General features: G+C 43.0%; 1 protein-coding gene and 1 pseudogene across 1 annotated transcript in view; one reads left to right on the top strand and one right to left on the bottom strand.

Moving 5' to 3' along the window:
* Positions 1 to 10,199, bottom strand: part of DERL1 (derlin 1) — a 28,990-nt gene extending 18,791 nt beyond the window's left edge. The window contains exon 1 of the mRNA XM_047724064.1: positions 9,818 to 10,199. Coding sequence (XP_047580020.1) covers positions 9,818 to 9,970 — 153 coding nt within the window. The 5' untranslated portion in view covers positions 9,971 to 10,199. The remainder of the gene's footprint in view (positions 1 to 9,817) is intronic.
* LOC125097881 (rRNA-processing protein FCF1 homolog) lies at positions 2,503 to 3,065 on the top strand (annotated as a pseudogene).
* Positions 10,200 to 13,592: the final 3,393 nt, after the last annotated feature.

The raw sequence follows: 13,592 nt of genomic DNA, 5'->3' as shown, positions 1-13,592 counted from the left end.
TGAGTAACAGTGACTGAAGAAGACGACTTTCCCAGACCATAGAAATACCAGCATCATGCTGGCTTTGGCCTCGCTATACGTAAGCATGAAAGACATGACCCCTGCATCAAGGAGTTCTCAAGTAGTGGGTTATCCAAAGAAGCAAAAGGCTGATCCCAACGGAGGGAAAAATTGGTCTCGGAAAAACAAAGTCCGAAAGACCTGCGAGAGCACAACAAACAGGTACTGCTGGCAATTTGGGTGTGGCTGGGACAGAGGACATTAGCTGCGGGGCTGGCCAGACACCAAGCTGCCCAGTTACACTCTCCAAGTGCAAGAATGTAACGCTCACAAGTTCAATTCCACCTGGAAGAAAACACGCTTTCTGGAATACCCGAAAGAGCTACTTTCCAAGAAGCCTGTATTAAACCAGCAAAGCAAAATAGGTCAAGACTCATTTTGATTCATTCACAACTTATCATAGTTTAAGAGAAAGAACACCGGAAGTGATTTGAGAAGGCCTAGCTGCAAAGTTGCAGCTTGCGATGCTAGGACTTGCCTCAGTGGGCATCTGTAAAAGGGGAATGATCTACTAATACTCGCCCTACTTTGATTAGTGGTTAAAAAAATAATAATAATAAAATAAAAGTGTGGTCCTCGCGTCATTTATATACAATGACTCAGGAGATAGATTTTATAGTTGAACAACAGAATGAGAAAAGGTTAATTAATAGCTAGTAAGTGACGGAGCTAGAATTTTATCCCAGACAGCTTGACTCCAAAGTTTGTGACACAAAACCCTGATTTTTTTACAATGTCTCTCACAAGTGATATCATTATTACGAGGTATAATTATAATTAGGAAACGTTTTAAATACTACTGTGCTTGTATAAGCCTGATTCTCCCTGCTTATGAAGAGCATGGGACTGAAGACCAGAAGCAAGCAAGCCCTGGCCTTAGCCCTTAAATAGCCCTGGGGCCATGGAAAAGTCTAGACCTTTGCGTTGGTGTCTTCATCTACCCAGTGACGTCTGCCCTGACTCCACCTTCCTTATTTCCAGATTTTGTAAAAGGCAGGAATTAAGAAAGTGGATTAAAAGGTCCTTTGTCTAAAAAAAAAAAAAAAAAAAAAAAAGGTATGTGTGGGTGTATGATTATTACAAATCTCTAAGAGACACACACTGACATGGTTTTTACAAATTCCCATTTTAAGCTACCTCCATATTCCCGTAAGTTACTCAGGGCCTCATTTTGGAAAAGAAACCCTGTTTTTTTCCGACTACATCTTTCACTAACACTGACGACATGACACTATTTTTAGCCACTGTGTGCACCTGTGCTTTGGAAATCAGTGTCTGTCAAAATATCTCACTCCTTTTCCCCGTTCATTAAGCTTACCCTTGAGTTATACTTGGCTTTCATTGATCTAAGAGACTTAATATTATTTTTGTATTACTTTAAAATTATAATTTAAAAACACCAGGAGAAAGCTTATCTCTTCAGAAAACCACAATATACTTCTGAAATCCCCACTGACGTCCCAGCTAAATCCCCTCCTTTGCTCTGATATGTAAATAGTTAGGATAAGAAAATGGCTTTTGTTTTCAGGGCTGGGAGAGGTTGGCGGCCCATTTCTCAACCCTGGAAAGCCTTCACGGATCCCATAATGGGGAGCAGGTGCAGCACCAAGAGGGCGGGGTCTGCGGGCAGAAAAGAGGAGGGGAGCAGCTCCTTTTCACCCCCCAGCAGCCCGTCCTCATCCCAGCTTTTTTATAATGAAAGCTGGGCCCTCATGAGAGTTGAGGTGATTTGCCAGAGCTCCTCACTTCAAAGCAAGAAGTCCACATCTTCACTGGCTTATAAGGGTTTATGAAAGGGAGAAGGCAGTGCTCTTTAGTTACTGGTCCCAAACCTCCTGTTGAGAGAGTGGGTGGCAGCTGTCCTTGAACTAAAAATCTCCCGAACAACCTGCTACTGAAATCATTACAGATGCTATCCAGAGTCTAAAGTGGGTTTTTTAAGTACCCAAAACAAAGATTTTTCCCGAAACAGTATGGACCGGTTGACTTGGAGTTAAGAAATTCTACATAGGTCACCCACCAACAAGAAAGAGGGGGAGTACCTCATTGCCAAATGCTGATGTTAGCTAAGTGTGGGCTTTTTTTTTTTTTTGGGACAACCTAGGTAGGCAAGAAAAACAAATGAAAGGCACTCAGGTTCAATTGTGGACTTTGAAAGAGCTATTAGAAGCCATCCATTCGAGAAACAAGAGTGGGGCGTGAACATTCGGAAGCAAAAAAAAGCAAAAGGAAGTATACAGGGGGCACCTGGGTGGCTCAGTGGGTTAAGCCTCTGCCTTCGGCTCAGGTCATGATCTTGGGGTCCTAGGATCGAGCCCCGCATCAGGCTCTCTGCTCAGCAGGGAGCCTGCTTCCCTTCCTCTCTCTCTGCCTGCCTCTCTCTCTGCCTGCCTCTCGGCCTACTTGTGATCTCTCTCTCTGTCAAATAAAGAAAGAAAGAAAAAAAAAAAAAGGAAGTATACAACCATGAAGCGAATGCTTAGTCTCTGAGATCAGAAGCTTAAGGAGAAGGCTAAACTAAAACCTAAAAAGAAAGATCCCAGTGCACTCAAGGAAAGAGAAGTCCCCAACATCCTTCCTGCTTATTCTTCCGATATAACACACAGCTGGACCCACCTTACCACACCCCGGCTGCGCCCACCTTACCACACCCCAGCTTATCAACTTTTCCATTCAGGCCAAACTTAACTGGGTACAGTCAATGATGAACTGTCTGTGCACCAAGTGTATCCCCTTTGTATAACTGAGTGTGTCATGGCTGCAACTGAGAAACTGGGACAAAAGTACCGAGGGGCTCTAAGGATTGCCTAGGATCCAAGATTTGAACCACTACCATGCGCGCACACAAAGGAACCTATGCAGATGACTGCTTGAGCACAGAGAGTAACTCAGCACAAGTGTTACACTGTGGCCACAGTTCACTGGGACCTTAACAAAGGATTGGGAAGATCCCTGGAGTTCCCACCATGTACATTTCAAAGCATGGGTGCTTGCCTAGTATATGAAGTAGAGAAAACGAGGCACAGGAAGCATATGAACAAAAGCACGGAGACACAGATGTTACATGGAATGACTGCTTGGCCTGCACAGACATCTACCAGAAGGTTTTTCTAACTAGAACATAGGGGAAAGAGATCTGTACCCACATCTGAGGCTCCAGAGGTAGGAGGGAGGTGGCTGGGCGGGGTCCTTATAGGATATGCTAAAGAGTTTGGATTTCATTGTAAGGTCAACAGGAGCTTGTTAAAATTTTAGTTAAGGAGCATAACAGGATCAGATTAGATATTTTAAATGATCACAAGGTAGTATAAGAATAGACAAATAGATCACTGAAATAGAATAGAAAGTCCATAAACAGACCGATATACTTATGGCAAGTTGGTATATTATCAAGGTAGTATTTCAAATCTGTGGGGAAAAGAAATTTTACTGGAAGGCCAAACAGTGTGGAATAATCTTTAGTGGGGTCAGAATCCTGATTCCACCAGTTACTATCTGCATGAGCTGGGCACAGAACATAACCATTTGGTGCCTTCCTTGTTCCCTCTTTAAAAATGTGTTGTCTAATCGTCAAAACAAGCCTGATAAGAGGGGATGAAATCAAATAGTCCATGACACAATTTAAGTATTTTTCAGTAAATGTCAGTGATTATTGCACTAAAAAAAGAAGAAGAAGCCATTCATTCTACTCGTAGGTATGTACTCAACAGAAACGCATACCTGTGTTCACCAAGACATGTACTGGAATGTTGACAACACTATTCTTTATGGCCCGAACTGGAAACTATCCAAAATGCCCATTACCAGTAGAATGGGTAAAGAGATGGTCATCTATGGTAATCTATCTATAATCACATGCAACAAAATGGGTGACTCCTACGCACTGTCAAAAAGAGACCAGACACAGAAGAGTATATACTGTAGGATTCATTTATGTAAGGTAAAAAAAAAAAAATGGCAAAAATAATCTGTGATAGTAGTTACCGTTGGAATGGACAGTTATCAGAAGGGAGCTGTAGGATAGTGTGGAGGGTGTTGGAAATGTTTTCCTTCTTGATCTGGGTACTGGTCATATACAGGCATTCAGTTTTTAAAAATTCGACAAGCTATAAATATATAATACATATACTTTACTACCAGTATACTAGTAATTCCATAAAAAGTTAAAGCTATAATCTAATGGGCAACCTTATCTACAGACCACAGCACAACTGCCTGAAGTGGACAGGACTGTTAAGGAAAGCTTTTAAAGCTGTACATACCAAAACCCTAGCCACTGAAGCTCTAATCCAAACCTTGAGGCTACTTCTATGCTCAGTCCATAGACCAAGTTCATCTCCCTTCTGGTTATGTGCATAATAGGTCTCTCTTCCCCAATATGCTCTTTTTTTTTTTAAACTTTATTATTTAATATATTTTCTTTTTTAAAAAATATTTTATTTATTTATTTGACAGAGAGAGATCACAAGTAGGCAGAGAGGCAGGCAGAAAGAGAGAGGGGGAAGCAGGCTCCCTGCTGAGCAGAGAGCCCAATGCAGGGCTCGATCCCAGGACCTGAGCCGAAAGCAGAGGCTTAGCCCACTGAGCCACCCAGGCACCCCAACTTTATTATTTAATTCAATTAATTAACATATAGTGTATTATCAGTTTCAGAGGTAGAGTTCAGTGATTCATCAGTCTTATATAATACCCAGGGCTCATTATACCCCATGCCCCCCTTAAGGTATTTATCCCAAAGGCACAAATGTAGTGATCTGAAGGCGTACCTGCACCCCAACATTTATAGCAGCAATGTTCACAATAGCTAAACTGGAAAGAGCCCAGAAGTCCATCAACACATGGATAAAGATGATGTGGTATGATATATATAGATATAGACATAAGAATGAATATATATCATATATCATATATATATATATGAATATTACTAATCTGCTAGGGTTGCTGTCATCAGGGTTAAAGGTGTTAACATAAGCAAAAGCTTGGCAAATATAAGCACAAGACCCAAATCAGAGATCTGGCTGGTGCCACCTCTTACGATTCCTAAAAACAAATCATCGCAACTGAGAGTTCATCTCTTCTCATCTAAAGTCAGGATGCTTTTAAGGGGGCAAAATATGGGATAATAATCCAGCAGTTATATTTCAAGTTTAGTTACAAGTTAAAATTAAAATCTTCCTGCCCACAGAGAAAAGGTAGTGATGGCAGGAATTATTATCGGCTAGTAAATAAAAATGGGCACTATTTTTTAATAGATTATTTACCAGACTATTTATGGGGACTTTGCATTTTTCTATATGAATTTACGTAACAGAGGCATGAAACAGAGAACATACCTCCTCAATTTGAGGATACTTGTTTTTATGTTTCTAAAACTAGGATGTGGCTATATATATATATATATATATATATGGAATTTCTAGTCTCCCATCCCTCCCAAAAAGTTGTACTTAGTTGATGAAGCACCTTATAATCAATGGAGTTAGATCAGAGTCCATATGGTATTAAACTATCCCCACTTTCAGATAACAAAATTGAGCCTCGGAAAGGATAAGTAACTTGCCTAAGGGCAGAGAACCAGTAAGGGTCTGAGCCAGGCCTGGGGAACCATGACTCAACTACTTGAAATCCCATGTTCATTCTATTTTAAGGGAAAGCAGATAACTGACTTGGAAGAAATCACCCTCAAGAATGTTTGCTAAACACTGAACTGTGTATTTTGGTAGATACTATGCGAAGGAGTTAGACGAGACAGCTCAGAACTATCTTTGACTCACTGAAGTGGAAACCGTATCCGCAGCTGTCTACCAAGTGCAGTGACACTTGTCTCAGGATGCCTGTGGGAGCTGAATGGGCAAACACGGAAACGCAACACACACGGAAGGGGGCGAGCTGATTCCGTCCAAAGCAACCAGCAGCCCCAGGAGACGATCTCAGACACCTCCAGGGCTGCAAGAAATTACCAGCTCTCCTAGTTAATCAAGGACCCATACAAAGACATTTCATCATTATGAATTATTTGATGGATGACTGTGAAATGTGAGGGACTAGGAATTTGGGACAACAGTGTAGTGAGTCTTAACACTCCGACCCAAACTAAGAAAAGAACACTTGAAATTTTGCAGTTCCAAACCAATAGGCTACTCAGACGAGACCTACAGATGAGAAGAAGTGACTTTCATCCCTTCCAACGTGAACCCACAATTCTGAATCAGGTTTTTTTTTTTTTAAGCTGTTCAAGACTCAGCTTCTAAGGAAAAGATGAGCCTCTAACAGAAAGCACAACACGCGCTGTTTGTCACACATCTGCCTCCGAGACGCAGTTCTTCCTTCAAAGGCTTCGTCTGCAAACGAGTTCCTCCAGGTGGGTCTGAAAGCGACATCTGTCCAGGATGGGTAGGAGCCAGAGGAGCAGAAAGAAGATACAGACACGGGCCTTTGCACAGGTGGACAATCAGTGCGCTGTCCCTGATCTCAGCAGCTTCTCCCTAGTCTCGGGATGAGCCCGGACGAGACAACGTACGGGAGATGGGAAAAGCATGGGAGCTGGGACTAGTGATGATTCTGATCATCAAGTCACCGCTGTCAGTATTTACCTGGTCTCTTAGAAAGGCTTTCCTACTTCCCTTGTCTGACCGCACAAGTGAGCGACACTCTGCAAGGAGGGCCAAAGAGCCCGTTCTGACCACATCCTTCTCACAAAAGGATTTACAACCACTGCTCCTCCTGTACACACATGACCCAACATGCCACTCGCCAGGCACAAAGCACATGACATTCACTAGGTCACAAATAATTACCAAAGCAAAAAAATAGAAAACAGTGTGCAATTCTGACTGCGGGCCCAAATCATTTTCTAACATCCAACTGCTTACTTAACTTCTGCATCTGGATGCCTAAGAAGCATCTCTAGACTTAAGGTGGTCAAGACACAACTCTTTATCCACCACCCCCCGCGCCCAAACCTACGCCTTCCTAAACATTTCCCATCTTGGTAAAGGGCTCCACCATCCCGTGTGGAAACAGTGACATCTCTGAGTGCTGCTGCCTTTAGCCTTTCCCCCTTCACATCCATTCAGCAGCAACCTTGGGCCCCTCAACTCCCAAATCCATCCACTTCTATCTTCGCGGCCACCCTGGCCCAAAGCATCATCTCTCTCGCCTTCTAACTTGATTCCTGTCTCTCCCCGTATCAAGTCCATCCCACAGAGCAGTCAAAGCAATGTTGTCAGTCTTCTGTTCAAAATGCTCCAAAGTGGGGCGCCTGGGTGGCTCAGTAGGTTAAAGCCTCTGCCTTCAGCTCAGGGCATGATCCCGGGATCCTGGGATCGAGCCCCACATCGGGCTCTCTGCTCGGCGGTGGGCCTGCTTCCTCCTCTCTCTCTCTCTCCCTGCCTCTCTGCCTACTTGTGATCTCTATCAAAGAAATAAATAAAATCTTTAAAAAAATAAAATAAAATAAAAACAAAATGCTTCAAAGCCTTCCTGGTTTATTTATTTATTAGTCCTATTTATTTCAAAATAAAGTCCAAGCCACAAAGCCTTGAGCAATCCAGGTCCAGGCTACCCTTCCATCTGTGCTTTATCGTACTGATCCCTCATTACTTCTGTCCTCACCTACCAATCCTCATCCCTACAGCTGACTCTGGACTAAGCTAACCACTCTTCCTTCTGTTTCTAGGCCCTGCCTCTCAGCCTTCCACTTACTATTTCTTCTTCTTAGACAGTTGTCCCCAGAGCCAGATCCTCCCAAAGCTGGCTCCTTGGCATTCAGATTTCAGTTCAGATATCATCTCTGAAGCCTTTCTGGAACATTCCATCAGATGTTAAGTCACTCTCTATCACACGCCTCTCTTTCTTCATGGGAGCTGGGACTTTCTGTCCTATTCACTATTGTGGCTCCAGTGCCCAACGCTAGTAAGTGACAATTATTTCCACGCATTCAACCAACATGAAAGCACATGCTATGTGCCAGGCACTATTCTGTTTAACAAAGATAGCAGTAAACAAGTCAGGGGTCTGGTTCTCATGGAGCCTTATTTTCTGAAGGGAAGCTGACTAACAGATGCCAACAGGTGATACGTAGCAAGTAAAATTAAGGATAAGGGAGATGGCGTGAAGGAGGGGTACTATTTTATGTAGGGCAGTCCATAAAGTCTTGGCAATAAGGCGGCACTGGGGAAGAGACTTGAAGGCAAGGAAGTAATCATGGTTATCTTCCTCAGAGAAACAACATGCGCTAAGGACCTGAGGAGAGAGTTGGCTGCTGAAGGAACAAGAATTCCACTGTGGAGCCTAATGTGTAAGGAAGGTGGAGAGTGGCAGGAGACAAAGTCAGAGCAGAAGTAGAGGGTCCTGTAGGCCACTGAAAAGACTTGCATTTTACACATCTGAGTTGAGAAGACATTGGAAGGTTCAGGGCAGAGGACTGATGGACTTGGTTTATATTTTAAAAGGATCACTCCAGCTGTCTAGAGAAAAGAAAAGAACTGGGCTGAAATGATAATGGCTTGTAATGGAGAATGAAAAGGGACCTGGATATACATGTAAAATTGAGCAAACAATTAGCTGGCAAATTGTGGGATGTGGAAGAAAAGCCAAAGATGATTCTATGACTACTAGTTTGAGCTCCTGTAATAATGGAACTGCTATATACTTCTAGAGCAAAGGACAAAGGGTATCCAGTTTGGGACATTTTAAATTTGAGATGCCTATTAGTCATCAGAGAGATAAATTCCAAACTGACAGCTGGAAATCAGGAGACAGATCTGGACTGAAATTATGTATATTTGTATTTGTGAGTCTTCAGTGTATAGAATGTATTTAACGCCATGGAGCTAAATGAGATCACCTACAGCTGGGGAGAGTATAGAAAAAAGTTCCTATAACTGATCCCTGGGGCACATCACGACAGTTAAAGGTCAGGAAGATGAGGAACCCGGAAAAGAGAGTAAGAAACAGCAGTCAAGAGAGGGAAGACAAGACAGTGTTATCCACATGTCAATTAATGTGCTCAAAATAATGTCAGATGTTAGTATCTGACCTGCCACTGATTAATGATCTAAATCACAGACTCCAGTGAATAAAGATCATGTCTGGGAAACTAATACTCTCTTGCCAGAAATACTCTGGACAGTTTCCTTCATACTTAAACAAATAACTAGGCCTTCTATTTCTGGACCAATTTACTCTTTACTTAGTCCTTCATACATTCTATTACATGCCAGATACCAGGTACGGACTGGATGAAATGCAAACAACTCTTGCATCTGATTTCAAACTACTCTCACAAAGGGGGGGGAGGGGAAGCTCCATTAATACAAGAAGAACTGGATATTGAGTAAGTTGACAACCACATGGCACCCACGTGGGTGGCAGAGCAAGGTCAGAGGGCACCTGCTCCGGGTGGACCCAAGCTGCTAATCACCGGCGCCCAAAAGATTAACAACTATCAGAGAATTACCTTCCCACTGCCTCCTTCTCTGAATGCAGAGGGCGGGGAGCATAATCTTAGAGGAGCTAAATCAGTCCCTTTTTACCAGGCCAAACCCACTGCTCCAGCCATCCTGGCCAGAGAGCTCCGGACCCACTCGCCTTCACCCCGCCCCCCGACCACAGGACCCGCCCTAAACCGCTGGAGCGGTCGCACTACAAATCCCACCAGGCACCGCGCGCCCGCAACATGCCGGTGTACGCTCCGCAGCCGACAGGCCTCCTGGGACCTGAAGTCTCCACTCTCCTCGTCGCTGGTCAGTACCTGGAAGCGATAGAGGAAGGCTTCGGGCCAGAGGAAGAAGTAGGCCGGGCTGATGAGACCGAGTTTGCCAACCAAGGGCACCGCGACAGTGGCGGCGAACCAGTAGCGCGTGATGGCCGGGATGCTCCTGAACCAGTCCCCGATGTCCGACATCTTCGCCTTTTAAGTGGCCAGAACAGGCACAGCCGTCCCACTCCCCGTCCCTGGCCCCTCAGGACCCGGCCCGCTCCGCGAGTGGAAGGTGTCGAGGCGGAAGCCGCCCAAGCCGCGGATAAGAAGGCGGAGATGGGCGGACGTGGCGCCACCGAATTCGGACGAGCGAGGGAGCGTTCGAAGGCAAACTTCCCCTTCCGGCGGCCACGGAAGACGTTGACCAGAAGTCCCGCCGCTTAAAGGGCAAGCACGGATTTTTGCCACTGGGCGGAAAAGCTCGGCGGTCCGGGGGCGGGGCCATAGGGGCGGGGCCATAAGAGGCGAAGACACGACTGGTGGGAAACAGTGGTTGCCAGGGGCAACGGCAAATACTCCAACCAATGGCGAAGCTGAACGCCTGCTATTTAGTTCAAGCCGGGTTTGTAATCCAGGTGGGTCTTCTCGGGCGCTGTTTAAAAAGGAAGGAGGAAAATCACACACTTCCTCGTTTGTTCTTGCATTCCACAGATGTCTGTGCGGGGCTTAGCAAGTGTGAGGTGGGTTCTAGGCACCGGGGATCCTGCGACTATCACAGCTGTCGCGGTACCTTCTCTCCTGGAGCTTACATTCTAATGAGGATAGACAACTGCTAAATTAGTGAATACGGTAATTTCAGCGAGTGAAAAAAGTAAAGAATATAATAAAATAGGAGTGGCTGGGTGGGAGCAGGGGAGTGTGGAAAAGATAGCTACTTTAGATGAGAATGATCAGGGAGAACTTCTTCGGTGAGGTGACTTTGAGCTGAACCACCCCCGCTACCCCACTACCGCCCCAGGCAAAGAACTGAGGAGTTTTCCACGCCGAGAAAACAGCCGCTCCAACCAGCTTGGAATGTTGGAGGGACTGAAAGTAGAAATGATCTTAACTATCAAGTAGGATTTTAAATTACAAGTAGATGAGAATCCGTCCTATTCTTAAAGAATCTGTAAAAAGATAGGAAGATAGAACTTTTCCTGTTGTTTTCAGATGTAGGTCCTGCAGTTTAAGTTTGATTACACACACACACACACACACACACACACACACACACAATTGACTAAGCCATCCAATAAAAACCACTAGGGACACACCTGTAGTCCAGAATTAGCTTTATTTGCTGCAGAAGGGGACACTGCACTCTAGAGGAACCTGGACCATCTCATCAATCAAAAGAGTGGGTGAAGTAAAATTTTGGTAAAATTTAAATGAAACAGTGTTTTGATGGGTTCAAAGCAAAGCAGTGCTGTGTGTAAAAGTGTTAACATCAAGCCTAGACCTGAGCTGAGAAGCAGAGCGGAGGTCCTCTTTCCTTTGAAATCTCAAATTTAGGATAAATGTGGACTATTGGGTCTGAAAGGTCCTTATGGAAAGATTTGCACCTAGATTGAAAATCATATGTTAGAATGACCCATATAGTTTAGATCTCTCAGGAGAGAATGGAATTTTCCACCTATACCAATAAAATTTCAAACAGCAAAGTATTCAACAATGGATTATTTTATTTTTTTTATTATGTTAGTCCCATACAGTACATCGTTAGTTTTTGAACAATATATTATTTTAGAAAACATTTCTTAGCACAACATCCCTGATGTCCATTAGCAAAAAACAAGTTTTTACACAATAAAAGGGCACTAAATATTCCACAGTCTGATAAAAACCTGTAACATTTGGGGACCTAATGGATATCAAGCATAGTGAATATATGAGAAAACTCTTCATTTATACAAAGCTGGTAGAAATATAAATTAGTACAACCTTAGAACATAATTTTGGTATACAATAAAACCAGAGCATTGTATAAATAACATAATATTTGAAGATACTGCCTGAGATTCATTCTCTGCACCTCCCCACTACCCATTGTATCCAAGGTACAATAAGAGAAAATGGGTTATCTAGCTTTTGTGAAAAGCTAAGGAAGGTTTCTCTGATGAAATTGTAAAAATTACAATCTCGCTCTGCCTTAGTTTCCTCATCTGTAAAATGGAAGAAGGGAGAACAATAGTACTGCATTCATAGGATTGTTGTTAAGATTCAAATGAGATACATTCATGTCTAGGCCTTAAAGGAACATCAACATTATTACTATTCTCTTTTCGAAATGTTTTACAATGAAAGCGTATCACTTTTAGAAATAGAAATCTGCATTTTCAAAACCCTATCCTCTCCCACCATGTGATTCTGATCCAAGTTATCTGCAGACCATTCTTTGAGAACCACCAGACTAGATGGACATTCAGGATTTTTCTGTTTCTCTCTGTAAAATCTCTATATATTGTGATAAACTATTCTGGGCAATAAAAAGGTGGTTTATTCTTAGCTATCTTAAATAGAGGACTTCCCCAATGTTCCTAAACAGCTTGCTCTAGACTTTAATTGCTTAACTTGTAAGGAAGTCCCTATGTTACTGTCATTAACACAAGTCATCATTTAAAAACATGCAGGTAATGATTAGGTAAGTTCTAGGAAACATTGTGGAAGCGTGGGGGAAATAGGTGCTCATATGAATTATTGATGAGAATATACATTGGTATAGCCTCTCTGGAAAGCACTTTAGCAATATTGAAACACATTTCTAGGAATTTAAGCTTTAGATAGACTCCCAACTTTTTGTTTTCTTAAGTGCACAAGAGATTGGAAATATCTGATTATCCATCAATAAGAAACTGATTAAACTATGGTTTATCCATATGATCAAATACTATCAACCTTTACTGGAAAACAATAACTTCTACACCCCAAAATGGAATGATCTCTAATAATATAGCAATAAGGACATACGAGTTACAGTACAATGTACACACTATGCCATGACATGGTTGTGTTGTACAGAAAGCACACACACAAATACACACATGGTATTTGCTTGGAACAGCAGTTACCTCTGGGAAGGGAAACTCAAAGGCTGGGAGACAAGAGTAGGAAAGAGACATTTTACTGCATATTCTTTTATACCTTTTTTTTTAAGATTTTATTTATTTATTTGACAGAGATCACAAGTAGGCAGAGAGGCAGGCAGAGAGAGAGGGGGAAGCAGGCTCCCTGCTGAGCAGAGAGCCTGATGCGGGGCTCCATCTCAGGACCCCAGGATCATGACCTGAGCTGAAGGCAGAGACTTTAACCCATTGAACCACCCAGGCGCCCCCTTTTATACCTTTTCAATGTCCCAACTATATGTACTATGTATTTTAAAATTAATTTTCAAAATATGTAGAAAGGTTTGTTCAGAAAGGAACAGGTTCAATGTCAAAAACTTAAGAAAGATTGAGAGGTAGAAAAGATGACCATAACTCTGTCTTTCCTACTGTGTTGAAGTGTATTTCCAATTGTTTCTCTTAAAAAAGGACTTTAAAAAGCTCGGGGGGGGGAGACCAACAATTACGAGCACAATATTGCCTAGCTCTGAAGCTTGGCACTGAGTGATGCTGACAGACAGGGGCTGTCACAACAGTCACACAAGAACACCATCCTAAAGGATGCCTGCCACCTACGTGGCATCTTTGAGAAATTCAAAGCATGTTGCAAAGATGTAATTAATCCTTACGTGAACTAGTAGGCAATTTCATTAGCCCCATCTTACAGGTGAAGCTCTGGCAAGAAT

Source organism: Lutra lutra, chromosome 4, assembly GCF_902655055.1.
Source record: "Lutra lutra chromosome 4, mLutLut1.2, whole genome shotgun sequence".
Taxonomy (NCBI): domain Eukaryota; kingdom Metazoa; phylum Chordata; class Mammalia; order Carnivora; family Mustelidae; genus Lutra; species Lutra lutra.
Note: the sequence above shows the minus strand (reverse complement) of the source record. Positions and strands in the feature narration are given on the sequence as shown.